Source organism: Myotis nattereri, assembly GCF_964212035.1.
Source record: "Myotis nattereri genome assembly, chromosome: 12".
Lineage (NCBI taxonomy): Eukaryota > Metazoa > Chordata > Mammalia > Chiroptera > Vespertilionidae > Myotis > Myotis nattereri.
Window position 1 is genome coordinate 79,441,107 of NC_138087.1, and position 15,902 is coordinate 79,457,008.

General features: G+C 46.6%; 1 protein-coding gene across 2 annotated transcripts in view; it reads left to right on the forward strand.

Annotated features, from left to right (window-relative positions):
- The window catches only part of NUP214 (nucleoporin 214), an 82,750-nt gene that overhangs the window by 49,729 nt on the left and 17,119 nt on the right, over positions 1–15,902 (forward strand). For both annotated transcript variants that reach the window (XM_081103971.1, XM_081103972.1), the window contains exons 26-30: positions 585–663; positions 3,766–3,856; positions 6,935–6,996; positions 7,469–9,289; positions 11,004–11,074. In XM_081103971.1, coding sequence (XP_080960097.1) covers positions 585–663; positions 3,766–3,856; positions 6,935–6,996; positions 7,469–9,289; positions 11,004–11,074 — 2,124 coding nt within the window. The remainder of the gene's footprint in view (positions 1–584; positions 664–3,765; positions 3,857–6,934; positions 6,997–7,468; positions 9,290–11,003; positions 11,075–15,902) is intronic.

Below are 15,902 nucleotides of genomic sequence, written 5' to 3' on the forward strand. Positions count from 1 at the left end.
CACCAGAACTTGCCGATTGTGAGTTCTCAGGCATGGCTCTCTGTTCCTTCTCTGCTGTGACTTAAATGACATTTAAGCGTTTAGCATTTGATCCCTCTTCTGGAAGTTTCCACGTTCACCTTGGAGGACACAGGGCAAGGCATCAATCGTAACAAACAAGAGTAAAGAAATGTTGCCTAGAGGTGGATACCAGTCAAACAGTTTTGCTTTTTCACTTCATTATAAATTTTTTGAGAACCAGAACTCATTTAATTCATTTACTGCTTCTTTCACTTGTCTACCAAATATTCCAATGTCTTTTATGTGCCAGGCACTGTGCTGGGCACGGAGAAGATAGCCACAAGATAGACGGGCATGGCCCTGCTTTCTTATCACTTAAGAATGAATATTCCATCCTCTGATATGATCTTACATGTGGCAGACACTTAAAAATATTGACTTACCTTGAAACTAAAAAAAATGTTAAACTAAATAAACGCGTTTATGCTTGTTTATTTAAACTATGTTATCATTTTACATGTTCCTTTATTCCAAAGGATGGTCAGCAGTTTCACACATAACGTTTTGCTTGTGTTCTCTTGTAGGGATCGCTAATAAATTCCCTAAAGCTGCCTGGGCCCACATCAGCCTCCGGTCAATTGTCATCCGGTGATAAAGCTTCAGGTCAGTTTGCATTTTTGTTTTAGTTAAAATAAAGGTGAAAGAACTGCTCCAGCACAGGTAACTGTTCTAGATCACAAAGGCAGTCAGCACAGGAGGCCAAGTGCAGAGACACTCGAAAGGCCTTGGCTGGTGAAGGATCTCCAGGACATTAGCGGGCCTTCCACAGCTCTGCTCACGTCTGCAATTGGAGAGCAATAGGCGAAACTTTCCTGGAAAAGTTTTTCCTAAAGGAGCTGTAGCCTTGTCTTCACCTGCTTGTGGATGATCAGCTCAGAGAGGAGTGGATCGGAACATTAGACTCAGTTTTTTCTAAAAGGAATAAAACACTCTTAGTTCACAAAGACAGTTCAGCAGCCAGTTAAATAAAAGTAAAATGATCTCTTACAATGCGAGAGTTGAAAGTAGATGTAATGTCAGTATTTGTCAGTATTAAAAGATGTTTTGACTTCATGTACATTCAACACTCACTCAAGCATAATTATTTATTAAAATTAGTTTTACCATAGGTCTTGGACCAGGCAGGCATCTGCTTGCCCAAGTGAGGCAGGCGTGTGCTTTGTGTATACTGACCTTTAATACGGGATCTGCCTCAGCCCCCTCTTGTTGGCTGCTTTTCTGTCGCCCACTTCCTGTGGCCTGTGTGACTTCTGCTCCAGTGGGCCTTCAGGCTGATTCTGGTAGAGATGCTGAGCTTCACACGCCAGCAGACTCCAGTCCCCTCAGTCATACACCCACCTGACACTCTCTGTCATCATGCTTTCTGTTGGGTATTGGGTTTATCTTCGCTAAATGTTCCTTACACTCAGCAGAAAAACCATTGTTGTGTTACCAAAGTTGTATTCTAGAATGTGGATTAAGGCAGGGCCACAGTTGTTATAGTCTGCCTCACACGAGAGGAAGGCATGCAGCACTTCTTGACCAGGATCTAAAGCCTTACGTTAGAGGAGAATTTTAGTAGAATTGTCAACGACTTTTGAATCAAATTAAGAACTTTCTTTCTATTTCTGTCTAATATCTTAGAAAAATATTTTGTAAGATCATTTATCCTAAGTTCTTTCAAGAACTTCATGGAGAGGTTATTTACTCCTCAAGTGAAGAGTGAAGGGACTCTAAGGGCCCTTGCTTCCTGCAAGTCTTACACAGCATGACCCAAAGGGGCTTTGGAGAGGGATCACTGAGTGGTGACTGTGAGATTCTCTTTCATTGCTAGGTGTTTGATTCTGCATCCACTTGCTGGATAATCAAAAGAATAGGACTTTGGGGGAGGGGGGTTCCCTAAGAACTACTATTTAAGAATTTGCCAAAAATTTCCTTTAAAAAAAAAAAGCATATCTGAAACCTCAGTAGAATAGTTCTCTTCCTATATAGTAAAAGGCTAATATGCAAATCAACCAAATGGCAGAACAACTGGTCGCTATGATGTGCACTGACCACCAGGAGACAGATGCTCAACACAGGGAGCGCCGCTCAGCCAAAAGCTGGGCTCACAGCTGGCAAGCGCAGCGGCGATGGCGGGAGCTTCTCCTGACTCTGTGGCAGCACTAACGATGTCCAACTGCTGGCTTTCAGTCGGATATCCCCCGAGGGCTCCCAGACTGCAAGATGGCGCAGGCCGGGCTGAGGGACACCACCCCCCACCCACCACCCCCTGCGCCCCCACCAAGTGCACAAATTTCGTGCACCGGGCCTCTAATATTAATTAATAAATGGAGATACCTTTATTGTTTTTCTGATTATAAAACAATTTCAGATCTACTAGAGTCTAGTCTATTGGAGATAGTGTGGCAAGTGAGAGCTGCCTGCTAAGTTCCACATTCCAGAGATGATAACCCTCAATGATTTGATATGTATCTCCTGAGGTTACTTCATTGTTGGGTTGTTTTTTTTTTGGGTTTTCTTTTTTGTTTTTGTTGTGTTTTTTTTAAATATATTTTATTGATTTTTTACAGAGAGGAAGGGAGAGAGATAGAGAGTTAGAAACATCGATGAGAGAGAAACATTGATCAGCTGCCTCCTGCACATCTCCTAGGGATGTGCCCGCAACCAAGGTACATGCCCTTGACCGAAATCGAACCCGGGACCCTTCAGTCCACAGGCCAATGCTCTATCCACTGAGCCAAACCGGTTTCGGCTCATTGTTGGTTTTTTAAACAAAATTAGGCCTACCTTGTCTATAGTCATTGGTGGCTGTTTCTCCCCCTTCACGCCCCTCCCCCGCACAGTAAGCATCCTGGTGGTGTTTGCAGAGCTGCCGCAGCTCTCCCTCCTGCATGATCACCAGCTCTGCTGGGAGTTAGGTTCTTCCTGAGGTTTCTGATGCTAAGCAGCGCTACATTGAGTGTCCGTATCCACAGCACATTGTTTTATATTGATAAAAAATCATTTCGCTGATAGTTACCCCATACTCACTTAGAAAGTATTACATTGTTATTGTTTGGTTTGGTTTGGGTTTTTTAAAATGTGGTTTTCTCCTTCCCTTCCCCCTTTGAAAGTAGAGTAATTGGGAAAGACTGAAGATAATACCCCAACTGTTAACAAGTAGTTGCAGTGAGAGTGAATGTGGGGAGGGTGACGGATTGCATTAACTTCCTGCGCTTCCCTGTATTACAGCCATCTTATTACCTCCATCATTTAAAAAAAGGAAGCTATGATTTGTTAAATGCAAAAATACTACTATGTAAAATACAGAAATGGAGGGAAAAAACAAGTAACATGAAGTCACTCCTCAGAGACATTTAGTTACGCTAACCCATTTCCTTTGGATTTCTTCCCTTTGGTATACATTACTTTTCAGTAATTATCAAGCTCCTTTTAAAGCTTTACATTTTAACTGCACTAGAATTATTGTGATCTCTTTCCTAGGAAGGCGATTGTGGTGGTCTTGGTTTGGAATTAATGTTCACAGAGCCAAAGGACAAGGTCTGAGTCCTTGAGTGTGACATAGACCCAGGGGCCCCCTTGGTTGTATGGGGTGCATGTTGGGCCTGCAGGCCTGGGGCCCGCTCTGTGTGCACCACACAGCCGGTGCTGCAAGAATTACAAACTGGAACCATGTTTCTAACTGGCTTTTGTAATGTTCTTACTTTTTTTTCCTGATTTCAGGGCCAGGGGCAACCAAGATAGAAACCGCTGTGACTTCTACCCCATCTTCTGTTGGGCAGTTCAGCAAGCCTTTCTCATTTTCTTCATCAGGGTCAGTAATAAACTTACATCTTGTGGGAAGTCACTTACTAGATAGCTTCCCCAAATCTTACAACAGTAAAATGCCTATCAGTGTCCATGAGCCCAGACTCTTATCACTGCAGTAATACAGCTGATGATATTAGCTTGATGTCCTGATAGGAATCTATTTCCCCTTTTCGATTCAAGTCTGTACATGTGTTATTACATGATGAGCCTCATTTTATTTGGGTCTGTGCCAAATTCCATGGTTGGCCTAGTCCTGTGGTCAGCAAACTGCGGCTCGTGAGCCACATGCGGCTCTTTGGCCCCTTGAGTGTGGCTCTTCCTAAGCCTTAGGAGTACCCTAATCCTATCTAATAATAGACAAACATGGTAATTAACCGTACCTCTGACACGCTTCCCATTGGCTAATCAGGGTGATATGCAAATTAACTGCCAACCAAGATGGCGTCCGGCAGCCAGGCAGCTGAAGCGAACAGGAGGCTTGCTTGCTCCAATGATGGAGGAAGGCAAGGTTCCCCGCCTGCTGCTGCCGGCCTCTGAGCTGCACTCTAAGAAATAATGTTGCAATTATAGAAGCTAAACAAACCCCAGAAACCTGCTTTCAGCTAGCTGGACCTCAGAGCTGGAGCTGCAACAGTGTTTCAATTATAGAAGCCAAACAAACCCAGGTACCTGCTTTCAGCAGCCAAGGTCTCAGAGCTGGAGCCGAGCCTCAGAGATAAAGCCGGCTCTCAGTTCCAGTGACAGCCATAGAAGGTAAATAAATCCCAGAATAAAAAAAGAAAAAGAAAAAAAGGAGAGGTTGGGAGCTTCAGTCACCTCAAAACAGCCCTCAGCCCCTCACCCAGACTGGCCAGGTACCCCACTGGGGACCCCTACCCTGAAGGGTATGTGACCAGCTGCAGACAGCCATCATCCCCTCATCCAGGCTGGCCAGGCACCCAAGCAGGACCCCCACCCTGATCTGGGACACCCTTCAGGACAAACCAGCCGGCCCCCGCCCGTGCACCAGGCCTCTATCCTATATAGTAAAAGGGTAATATGCAAACTGACCCTAACAGCAGAAAGACTGGGAATGACTGGTCACTATGACACACACTGACCACCAGGGGGCAGACGCTCAATGCAGGAGCTGCCCTCTGGTGGTCAGTGTGCTCTCACAGGGGGCAGCTCTGCTCAGCCACAAGCCACGCTGATGGCTGCCAGTACAGCGGTGGTGGTGGGAGCCTCTCCCACCTCCTCAGCAGCACTAAGGATGTCTGACTGCAGCTTAGGTCTGCTCCCCACAGGCAAATGGTCATCCCCCGAGGGCTGCCGGGCTGCCAGAGGGATGTCTTATTGCCATGTTAGGCCCAATCCCCCCAGGGAGCAGGCCTAAGCCAGCAAGTGGTCACCCCCGAGGGGTCCCAGACTGTGAGAGGGCACAGGCCGGGCTGAGGGACCCCCTTACCCCGAGTGCACAAATTTTTGTGCACCAGGCCTCTAGTTAATAACAGTGTACCTACCTATATAGTTTAAGTTTTAAAAATTGGGCTCTCAAAAGAAATTTCAATCATTGTACTGTGGATATTTGGCTCTATTGACTAATGAGTTTGCCATCACGCTGAGCTGTTTTCATTCTGACACCATTTGGGGGTTAGATTTGGGATTGGCTTTACTGATCAACGTGCTAAACTTCTGAGAGGCGGCAAGGACTTCACCTGGGGGAGGGTGCTCACACTGAAGCCCTGAAAGCTGCCAAGCATCCTCTCCCCACGGAGGTGGGGGACCGTGCGGCTGAGGTGAAAACTGCCATTATTACTTTCTCTTCGTGGTGAATTCTGTCTATACTTCCCAGTGGTAGTTGGGAGCAGATTTTACAAAGTAGGTTGGTGCCAGGAGCTAGTGCGTCTTTTAAACGCTAATTATTCACCTTTACCTCGTGAACTGACGCTCTTCTTCCCATTTTTAAAATAAGCTGAAAAGGTTGGGTCATTGGGTCAGTGGCTTATCTGTTTATATAAAATTTCTTCACGAAGGTTGAGACAGAGAAAAAGGGTTTTTTTTCTTAAATATGATACAATGTTTAACACAACATTTTAGATGGTCTTTGTCCATTAGACAAAGGCCATGATGGGTAAAAAAAAAATCTAAATTCTTACATTGCTTATTACATTTGATGTGCTTGATCCTTTATATTTTAACATATTTTTAATATATTTTTATTGCTTTCAGAGAGGGAGAGGGAGAGAAACATCACCGATGAGAGAGAATCAGTGATCGGCTGCCTCCTGCACACCCCACACTGGGGATTGAGCCCGCAACCCAAGCATGTGTGCTGACCTGGAAAAACTGTGACCTCCTGGTTCATGGGTTAGTGCTCAACCACTGAGCCACACTGGTCAGGAGGTCCCTTATATTTTAAAACTAGACTGATTTAAATTTGCTATTTGAGCTTTTATCACAATGAATAGTCTATTCTCGCTCACTCTTGGACTGACTTTTCTTTGGCTATGGTGTCTTTGCTCACAGTGTAAAGGAGAAGTACAGAAAGAGAGAGGACATGAAAGAGTCAGAAAAGTTTCTGAACCAAGTTTTCCCCGCCCAGGTCCAAGGGTTGTGTCAGAACCGCAGAGACAGTGGCTTCTATGTCAGGCGCCCCATTGTGTCCCCGAGTAGCGTGGCGCTGTCCTGACACACTCTGTGATACTGGGGTGGCTTTTGAGAGGTTGTCTCTAACCAGCCTGTCTTGTCTCCACCAGGTGGCCCACTGCTCTCGCCACCATTCCCCGTACACGTTCCTGTGCGTTTCCACTCCATTGTCTTCCTTGAGCTAGGTCCCCACCCGAACCTCTGCCTGGGGAAGCCCAGCCATCCCTCCAGGCCCTCCCAGCTGCTGCTCCCTCTGCCTCCTCCACCGATTGCCTCCCCAGCTTAGGTCTGGGGGCGGCTTTACTGCTCCCCAGATACGTGCTTTTCCTCTGTTGTGTATCGGCGAGATTGTAAGTTCCTGGAGAGAGATTGTGCGCGTGCATCACACAGTGTCAGGCTGAGGGGGTGTGCCTTGGGGCGGTTCCTTGGTAACCTCTCTTCTCCCACTCCCCAGGACCGGCTTTAATTTCGGGATAATCACACCAACACCGTCTTCCACCTTCGCTGCCACACAAGGTACCGTCTCGGCTGCTCAGCACGACCTTGGCGTTCCCCTGGGCGCGGGCAGGGTTCCGACAGATGTGCTGCCTAGAGCATTTGCAGTGCGTGTGGTGGTGTTCTCCCTCAGAGCCGGCTGGTCCTTAGCCAGCTCTGCCAGGGATGTTCCCGAGGGAAGCGCACGTGGGAAAGTGAGGGGAGACGCCTCTTTATGTCTCTTGTGGGAGCATGTGTTAACTTCTTGCATTCTACATATGGTGTATTTGTGGTGATTTCATGGTCATGAAAAGAATAGTTGTGCTTTTCACCCCAGTGAGATGGCTCAGACGGAGGGATCGTTCTGTCCTCCCCACTCCAGGCTGCTGTTGGGACCAGCCGTTCCTGACTGCATCGAGGGGGGAGAGAGGCTGGCTTAGAAATAGTCAGCGGAGATGCGCCAGGTCAGATTCTGCTAAATCCAACTCATCTCCTCATTTCTTTGTCTTACTAGGGGCAACGCCCCCGGCTAAAGAGTCCAGCCAGCCGGACACATTCCCGTTTGGTGGGGGAGGCAAACCTTTCTCTGAGGCCGTCCCCGAAAGCACATCTCCCTCCGCAGCGACAGCAGCGCCCACCACCACCGGAGCCGCCGGTGCTCCCGCAGGAGAGTCGGCTCCGCCGGGCAGCAGGCCTGCGGCCCCTCCTGGAATCGCTCTCTCCACCCCTCCCAGCAAGTTGGAAGCGGCGCCATCTAAGGCAGGGGAGCTCCTCTTTCCACCTTCCCTGGCGGGCGAGACTCTGGGGAGTTTTTCAGGACTGCGGGTCGGCCAAGCAGATGACTCCACAAAGCCAGCCAGCAAGGCTCCCTCCACCAGCCTGAGTAGCGCACAACCAGCCAAGACTTCCCTCATCTCCTCGGGGTTTAACTTTGGTGGCCCTGCCGCGCTGGGGAAGCCTGCGGAGCCTCCCTTGACCTCCTCTGTGACTGCCACCACGGTGGCACCAGCAGCCAGCACCAGCACCAGCAGTGCCTCCGCTGGTGTCTTTGGCAGTCTGCCCCTCACCAGCGCAGGCGCCTCGGGGGTCGTCGGTTTTGGCGGGTTATCTCTGAGTGGCAGCAAGACTGGTTTTTCATTTGGAAGTCAGCCCACGAGTGGGACAGCGCCCCCATCTGCCCCACCACCGGCCACTGCTGCCACTCCCCTTCCCACATCATTCTCCGCCTTGTCGTTCGGTGGCCTCCTCAGTCCCGCCTCTGCTCCCACCCCGCCTGTGTCTTCTGCTAAAAACACAGAGGAGGCGACGTCCCCATCTTCGTCCGAGAAGCTAGGCGCCAGTGAGGCCTCAGCATCAGCGGCCTCGCTTCTGGGGCCGCAGCAGTCAGCACCGCTTCCCCAGGCTCCTCTGCAAACTCCCGACCCCGTGAGGAAGGAGCCTGTTCCCGCCCCGCCCACAGGCAGCAGCCTGGACCCCACGGCACCGAGTTCCAGTCTCCCAGCACCTTCTGCAGAGGCTGCGGCAGCAGCCACCGGGGTCCCTGACGTCAAGACAGAACCAGCTTCTCCTCCCTCCCTTTCAGTGCCTGGGCAGCCGGCTGTCACCGCAGCTCCAACCCCGAGTGCAGGCCCTGTGACCGCAGAAGCACCGAGTCCCCCTCCCACCGCCAGTGCTGCTTCCAGCGCTGCTCCAAGCCCCACTGTGGACTCCGTGGCGTTTGGCACTGTCACTTCTGGTTCCTCTGTCTTCACTCAGCCACCTGCTGCCAGTTCTAGCTCCGCTTTCAGCCAGCTCACCGGCAGCACGGCCTCCACCCCCTCGGCCACCCCTGTGTTTGGGCAGGCGGCAGCCAGCACCGCACCGAGCCTATTTGGGCAGCAGACGGCCAGCACAGCCAGCACAGCCACCGCCACGCCGCCGGCCAGCAGCTCGGGGTTCGGCAGCCCAGCTTTTGGCACCTCGGCCACAGGGGTCTTCGGGCAGACGGCCTTCGGGCAGGCCCCGGCCTTCGGGCAGTCGACAAGCAGCCCCGCCAGCAGCTTCTCCTTCAGTCAGCCTGGCTTCAGCTCCGGGTCCGCCTTTGGGCAGTCCGCGTCCTCCCCTTCCACGTCCACCAGCGGGAACGTCTTTGGTGCCTCTTCGAGCGCCAGTAGCTCCCTCTCTTTCTCTTTCGGCCAATCTTCTGCCAACACCGGCGCGGGGGTGTTCGGCCAGAGCACCCCGCCTGCGTTTGGGCAGAGCCCAGGCTTTGGACAAGGAAGCTCTGTGTTTGGTAGCACCTCGGCCACGACCACGACAGCATCATCCTCTGGGTTTAGCTTTTGTCAAGCGTCAGGTAAGAATTTATGGAAGATTTTTATCTTATTCTCCTCTGTAGTATTTGAAACATTTGCAACAAACCAGTACTACCTTTGTAATTAAAGGGAAAACCAAAAAAACCTGAAGTCCAGAAGGGAGTGAGGGTGCTGTTGTCTAGGGAACGCCTTTGGCCCGCTCACTGTCGGTCCAGTTCTGCTTCTCAGCAAGTTCTCTCCTATCCTAGCCACCAGGGTGCCAATTTCATGGGTAAAAAAAAAAAAGCTTAAGGTCAGCAAGTAATGAGTGACTCAGAAATAGGAAATTTTTAAGTCAGAAGGCACTTTGGAGGTTATTATGCCCAAACTGTCAGGCGGTAGGCAGACCGATCCCTGCAGTGAGTGCTTGCAGACCAGCACTGCACTCCTCCCAGGCCACGCCCTGCCAGTCTGCTTCCTCCACTCAGTCTTCCCGCCAGAGGGCAGATACCGACATTTGAAAAGTTTGGTCTTTTCTGTTTTCAAAGTTGTAATTTTTTTAAAAAACCCAAATCTTAAAATATTTAAAAGTAAAACATAATCCTCCCTATTGCTTATCTAATTTTAGCAGCTCATTTTACTTCTAAAAGTTAGTAATAGGCAGACCAATTTGAAAATCTTTTCCTAAGCTTCTGATAGTTATCTTACGAAAGGCAGTTCTTCCTGGAGTAGGCTCTGGGGGGGAACAAGGATTGTTGATTTCTTGGTGGGCAGGAACTGCTAACTCATTCCTTTGGTGATAATTGATTTGAAAATGGTTCCTATATTTTAGAAAGGAAATCTTTTCTTGTCTTTCTTCAACAAATGTCTGTTGATCTCCCACTACATTTGGCTACAAGGACACAGTGTGAAAGACAGTTTTAAAACCCACCTGATGTCCTGTGAAGAGGCCAGGTGGCCGATGGGCGTGATGGGAAATGTGATAATGTGGCCTAGAGGTGGGCAGGGAAGAGGCCCTGTGAGTCTCAGAGGGAGTCGGTGTTTAACACTATCTCTAGCACATCCTTTGTTCAGTCAACACTTGAGAGTCCCTCATACACACTATGATCAAACTACCTCATCATGATCACAGACCTCTGAAGAAATCTTCTTTCACACAGTAGCTACGGATTGGTCCCTGGGCAGTCCCTCCACCCCGGGCAGGAAGGGAGACTGCCTGAGCTCCCCGCCTCGACCAAGGACAGAAATGAGAATGGAACTCCTGTACTCTACTCCTTATAGGGTGCTTGTGATAACATATAGCGTTGCCTGATCTTCCCAGGCCCTGCTCAGCCCAGCCCCCAACCATGTTGTGCCACTCCGAAGAAAGATAAACTGCCCGGGCTGAATCTGGTCTTTGAGGTTGGAGGAAACCAGGGAGCAGAAATGTTCATGACGTTCAGTCATTGGGAAGACTTGTTGGCAGTGAAGTCTAGGGAACAGCTGCTCTGAGGGTACCTTCTTGGTGCCTACCCCCTGGGGTTCAGTAGAAGGCAGGATTCAGCCCTTGGGACTTTGGAATTTATACTATTGTAAAGTGTTAGCAAAGCAAAAAGATCCTTATTTACAAATCAGTTTCTTCATTTCCTAGATAGGAAACCAGATTTTATTCATGGGTTGATTTATTGTTGGTTATCTTAGCATACCTAAAAGCCATTCTAAAAAACAAAACAAAACACCACTTTGATGTTGTAAAAGACTTCCAATTTAAACTTTTTTTTTCTTTTTCTTTTACAGGTTTTGGGTCCAGTAATGCTGGTTCTTTGTTTGGTCAAGCAGCCAATACTAGTGGGACAGTGTTTGGCCAGGTAAATATGCATGTTCGCTCCTTTCATGTCAACTACACCCACCCCGTCCTCGTCCCTGCATGTACTGTAGTCAGTCTGTGTTGCCCACCTAACCCCAGGAAGCAGCCTGTGTGCTTCTCAAGCCCCGCCTTCTTAGCTCATTTAGGGACACAGAAGTCTCAGCCTCTGATTCAAGAGAATCACCACAGTTTTCATCCTTCTTTGAAAGCACATTGCCTGATTTCCATCCGTCTTCCACCTGCTCTGTTAGGCCAGGGGTTGGCAAACGAGGGCCATGGATTAAACCCGCTCCTTGAACTTGACTTTTGGTTTTTTGTGTGTATTTTTTAAGGTCACCTAAAGACCTAAGAACAGTTGTTACCTTTTCAAATGGTTACTTAAACAAAAAGAAGGAAAACATGCTCCTTCTGGTGACCTAAGCTATTGCAGTTTGCACAGCCAGTGGCTGTCTGTGCCGGGCTTTATACAAGTGACTCCTGTGGTCATCAGTACTTCCGAAGGTGCATGCTGTTACCGTCCTCACATGACAGGTGAGGGCACTGAGGACCAGCGAGGCTGCTGCTTTTAGATCACGGCGCCCGCTTCAGGGCCTTCTGAGGAAAGGCACTCGGACCGATTGGAGATGACTGTGACTTTCTGAAGGGGGTTGTATTATCCGTAGTTCATCAAGTGGTAGGCACATTCTTTGTTTTTGTACATCTGCAGTAAGAGATTTTCTGTATTGTTGTCTTCCTTTGAAGACGGAGTCCTTGCTCCAGTCAGGGATCCTTGGCAGAGAGAAGTGAAACCTCGAAGCTCCGGTTTCTGGTGATGGCGGTTAGAGCATTCAAATCACGCTCCCACGGAAAACAGCTAAAATACTGGGTGAAACCACAGTTTTTAAAGCACTGATAAGCTGACAGGGTGTTTTGCCACGTTAAAAGAAAAAGGGCACCTCTGGAAGTGAGTGGAGCCCAGAACCCAGTTTTGCCCTGAGAGCATGTACTACTATAATTTGAATTTCCTATTTTAATAACTGGGAAGGGTACAGGAGCAGAAATCACTAACCAAGCTCTGCACAAAGTGAAAGGCCTCAGCATGCGGGTGGCCTGGCGTGGTCCTGGGAGGATGGTGTCTGCAGGTGCCTGGCAGAGCAGCAGACACTGAAGAAAAGTAACTTTACTCTCAGCCTCAAATCATTAAATTTATTAAAGCACAGTTAGCATACAGTATTATATTAGTTTCAGGTACAGTTACAACATAGTGATTCAGCGTTTGTCTATCTTACAATGTGCTCACCACACTGAGTCTAGAAACCATCTGTTACCACATAAACTTGTCACACTATTATTAGTTATATTCTCCTCATATCAAATAACTTCTAAGGACACTGATTTCCATGCCTAAATTAGTCATAAAGGGAAGCAAGGAATTATGATCAAGAATAAACGTCGGACATACATTTGCAAAGACTTCCTAGACTGTAAAACAGCTGTGTTTTACATGTTTAAAAGAAATGCAAGACAAACTTGAAAGTACCAATAAAGAATAGGAAATTGCAAGAAGTGTCATAGCAGCTTTGAAAAAGAACCAAATAGAACTTACAGAAAAATATAACAAGTAAAATTTAATACCAACAAATTAGACCCAGGTGAAGAGAACAGTCATATACTAGACTAGGGGTCAGCAAACTTCTGTGAAGCACCAGGTAGTAAACATTTAGACTTCGAGAGCATGATATGTTTCCGTAAAGCTTCATTTACAAAAACACAGCAGATTGGATTTGGCCTGGGACTATAGCTGACTGACCCTTGAACTAGAAGGTAATTCAGATTAAGTTATCTGGTCTGCTTCATGGAGAACAAAGGAAAATGGAAGATGCAAAAGAAAGTAAAAATCCTAAAAGAGGAAATCCAAAATACATTTAATCTGAAGGAAGAGGAAAAAAATACATGGTGATATTAGAAGAGAAAAAGACAGAAATTTGAAAACAGTAAGCCACAGATTCAGAAGTCAGACAGATGCCAGCCAGAATATATAAAAGAAAAGTGATTCCAAGATCTAACATAGTTAAGCTGCAGAATTACAGAAATGTTAAAAATACTTAGAGACAAAAAGACAGGTTACTTTCAAAGGAGTTGGACTGACAGCTCACTTCTCGGCTGTGACAAAGCCAGTGACAGTCTACCTAGCAAAAAATATCTTCATAGGATGTCATGGAATCAAAGCATTTTTTCAGACAGATACTGAGAGAATCTATGCCTAGAAGGCTTCAAGGAAATTCTAAAGAAAATTAGGCAGAAGGAAAATCTGACCTCATTAAAATGACAACTTTCTTAATTTTAGTATAAAACAAGCCATGAACCAGGAAAATTGTAGCATATAGGACCAAAAGAATAATTGTATTCAGAACATATAAACAGTACAAATCAAAAAGACAAGACAACTATACCGCCACCAACATGGCTGAAATGGACAGGGCTGACAATACCCAGTGCTGGTGGAGGCGGAGAATGACCAGGAGCACCCACGCGTTGCTAACATGGGGTAAATTACCCTTTGAAAACCGCCTGGTAGTATCAAGATTAGATACACAGAATCCCTGTCGGACCAGCAAATCCACTTCCAGGTGTGGAGCCGATGGGAATGAGTGCCTTTGTTCAGAGCATGTGGTAGAGTGTTCATAGTGTATTCATAAATGCTACACATTTATGTATGAATACAGCCCCCATGTTTCTTGCTGGAGAATGGGTAGCGTCACTGTGGTGTGTTCATACTGTGGAGGCTGGAGAGCAGTAAAGACAAGTAGCGCTCCTGTACAAAACAAAGTGGGTGCAGAAGCCGGACTCGAGAGCACATACTGTTGGTACCCAGAGGCACTGAGGGCAGGGACTCTGCAATGGCCAGAAGGCAAAAACCACCCAAGTGTCCATCAACAGATGACTGGATAAGCAATAAGACGATACATAGACAATGGAATATTACTCAACCTCCAAAAGGAATGCAGGTCTGATTCATATTACACGTGGTAGACCTTGACTGCGTGATACTAATTAAAATAAGCCCCTTCTAAAAGAACAAATGGTATAGGATTTGACTTCTATGACATATTTAGGATCAGTTAATTAAAACGTAATCACTTAAAATGACTACATAAATGGAGAATTATTGTTAGGAGTATAGAATTTCTGTTTGAGATGATGAAAAATTTCTAGAAATGGATAGTGGTGATGGTTGCACAACACTGATTGGACTTAGTGCCAATGAGTTGTACTCTTAAAGTGGTAAGTTTTATAATATCTGTGTTTACCACAATAAAAAATAAACATTAAGGAGCTAAAAAATTATTTTCTAAACAGAAAAAGAATAGGTAAATTTATAGAACCAGAAATTAGACTAGAGATTACCAATGGCCAGGGGAGGAGGGAGGAGGGGAGTTACTACTTAATGGTTACAGAATTATGGTTGTGATGAGAAAATGTTGGAAATAAGTCACGGTGATGGTTGTACAGCATTGTGACTAATTAATGCCACTTGAGTTGTATACTTTAACGTGGTTAAAATGGCAAGTTTTATGTTATATATATTTTTTGTCAAAACCATCGAATTATGTACTTTAAATCAGTGAGTTTTGAGGTATATGAATTATATCCCAATAAAATTGTTTTAAAGAAACAAATTAGGGTCTGAAAGATGTGCAGGGACAACAGTAATTTTTTGAGTAAAATCTCCCTGTCCACCCTCCCCCACTTCTGCTGAGAAAAAGGAAGTCAGGGTAGGACTAAAAAACAAAAGAACTTGCAGCCCTGTACTCTCCTTTGCCTGGAACTGTTGAGCCCAAATGCTGCAGCCCAGCTGCCTCCTGGCCCCAGGCTCAATGCAGAATAAGACCCAGAACCTAAGCCAGGGGTGGGCAAACTTTTTGACTCGAGGGCCACAATGGGTTCTTAAACTGGACCGGAGGGCTGGAACAAAAGCGTGGATGGAGTGTTTGTGTGAACTAATATAAATTCAAAGTAAACATCATTACATAAAAGGGTATGGTTTTTTTTGTTTTTGTTTTTGTTTTTTTGTGTTTTTTTTTGTTTTTTATTCATTTCAAACAGGCCGGATCCCGCGGGCCGTAGTTTGCCCACGGCTGGCCTAAGCCCTGAGCCAAGACAGGGGCTTAGTGAGTCCGAATAATTGCCTCCTCACTTGAGGGTACAGAGGAAAAGGAGGGCTCCCTCTCTCCAGAAAAAACATGAGGTGTTCTTCAGTCACCACACACTGTGTCTTTTATGTACAAGATCAGTATACCGCCCCCTCCCCCAAATAACTGTAACTTATGAAGGAGCAAAAACAAAAAGGGAGTCATTTTCGAAATAGCAAGAAATAAACTATCGATGATCCAGACAATTGGGACTGTCAGGTAAAGACTTTAAAATAGCTGTTGTACTCCAGGATTTACAAAAAAATAAAGGGATGTTTGATTAGGAATCTCAGCAAAGGGCATAGAAAGCAGTGGTCTGTATCTGAAGTTTACATCTAGTACCTGAAATATGTGATTAGGCAGGTTAACAGCAGAGTGACTACCACAGAAGAACAGGGCATTTGAAAACATGTCAACAGAAATTATCTAGCATGAAGCTCAGAGAGACTGGAAAAAAAAAAAGAACATAGAGGCAACAGTATCAGGCAGTCCAATGTGTCTGTAATCAGAGTCCCAGAGAAGAGAAGACAGAATGGGACAGAAAAAAAAATATTTGAAGAAACTATGGCCAATCTTTTCCAAATTTTTTGAAAAATAGGAATCCACAAATCTAAGAAACTGCGAATCCCAAACAGAATAAATACCAGAAAACCACAC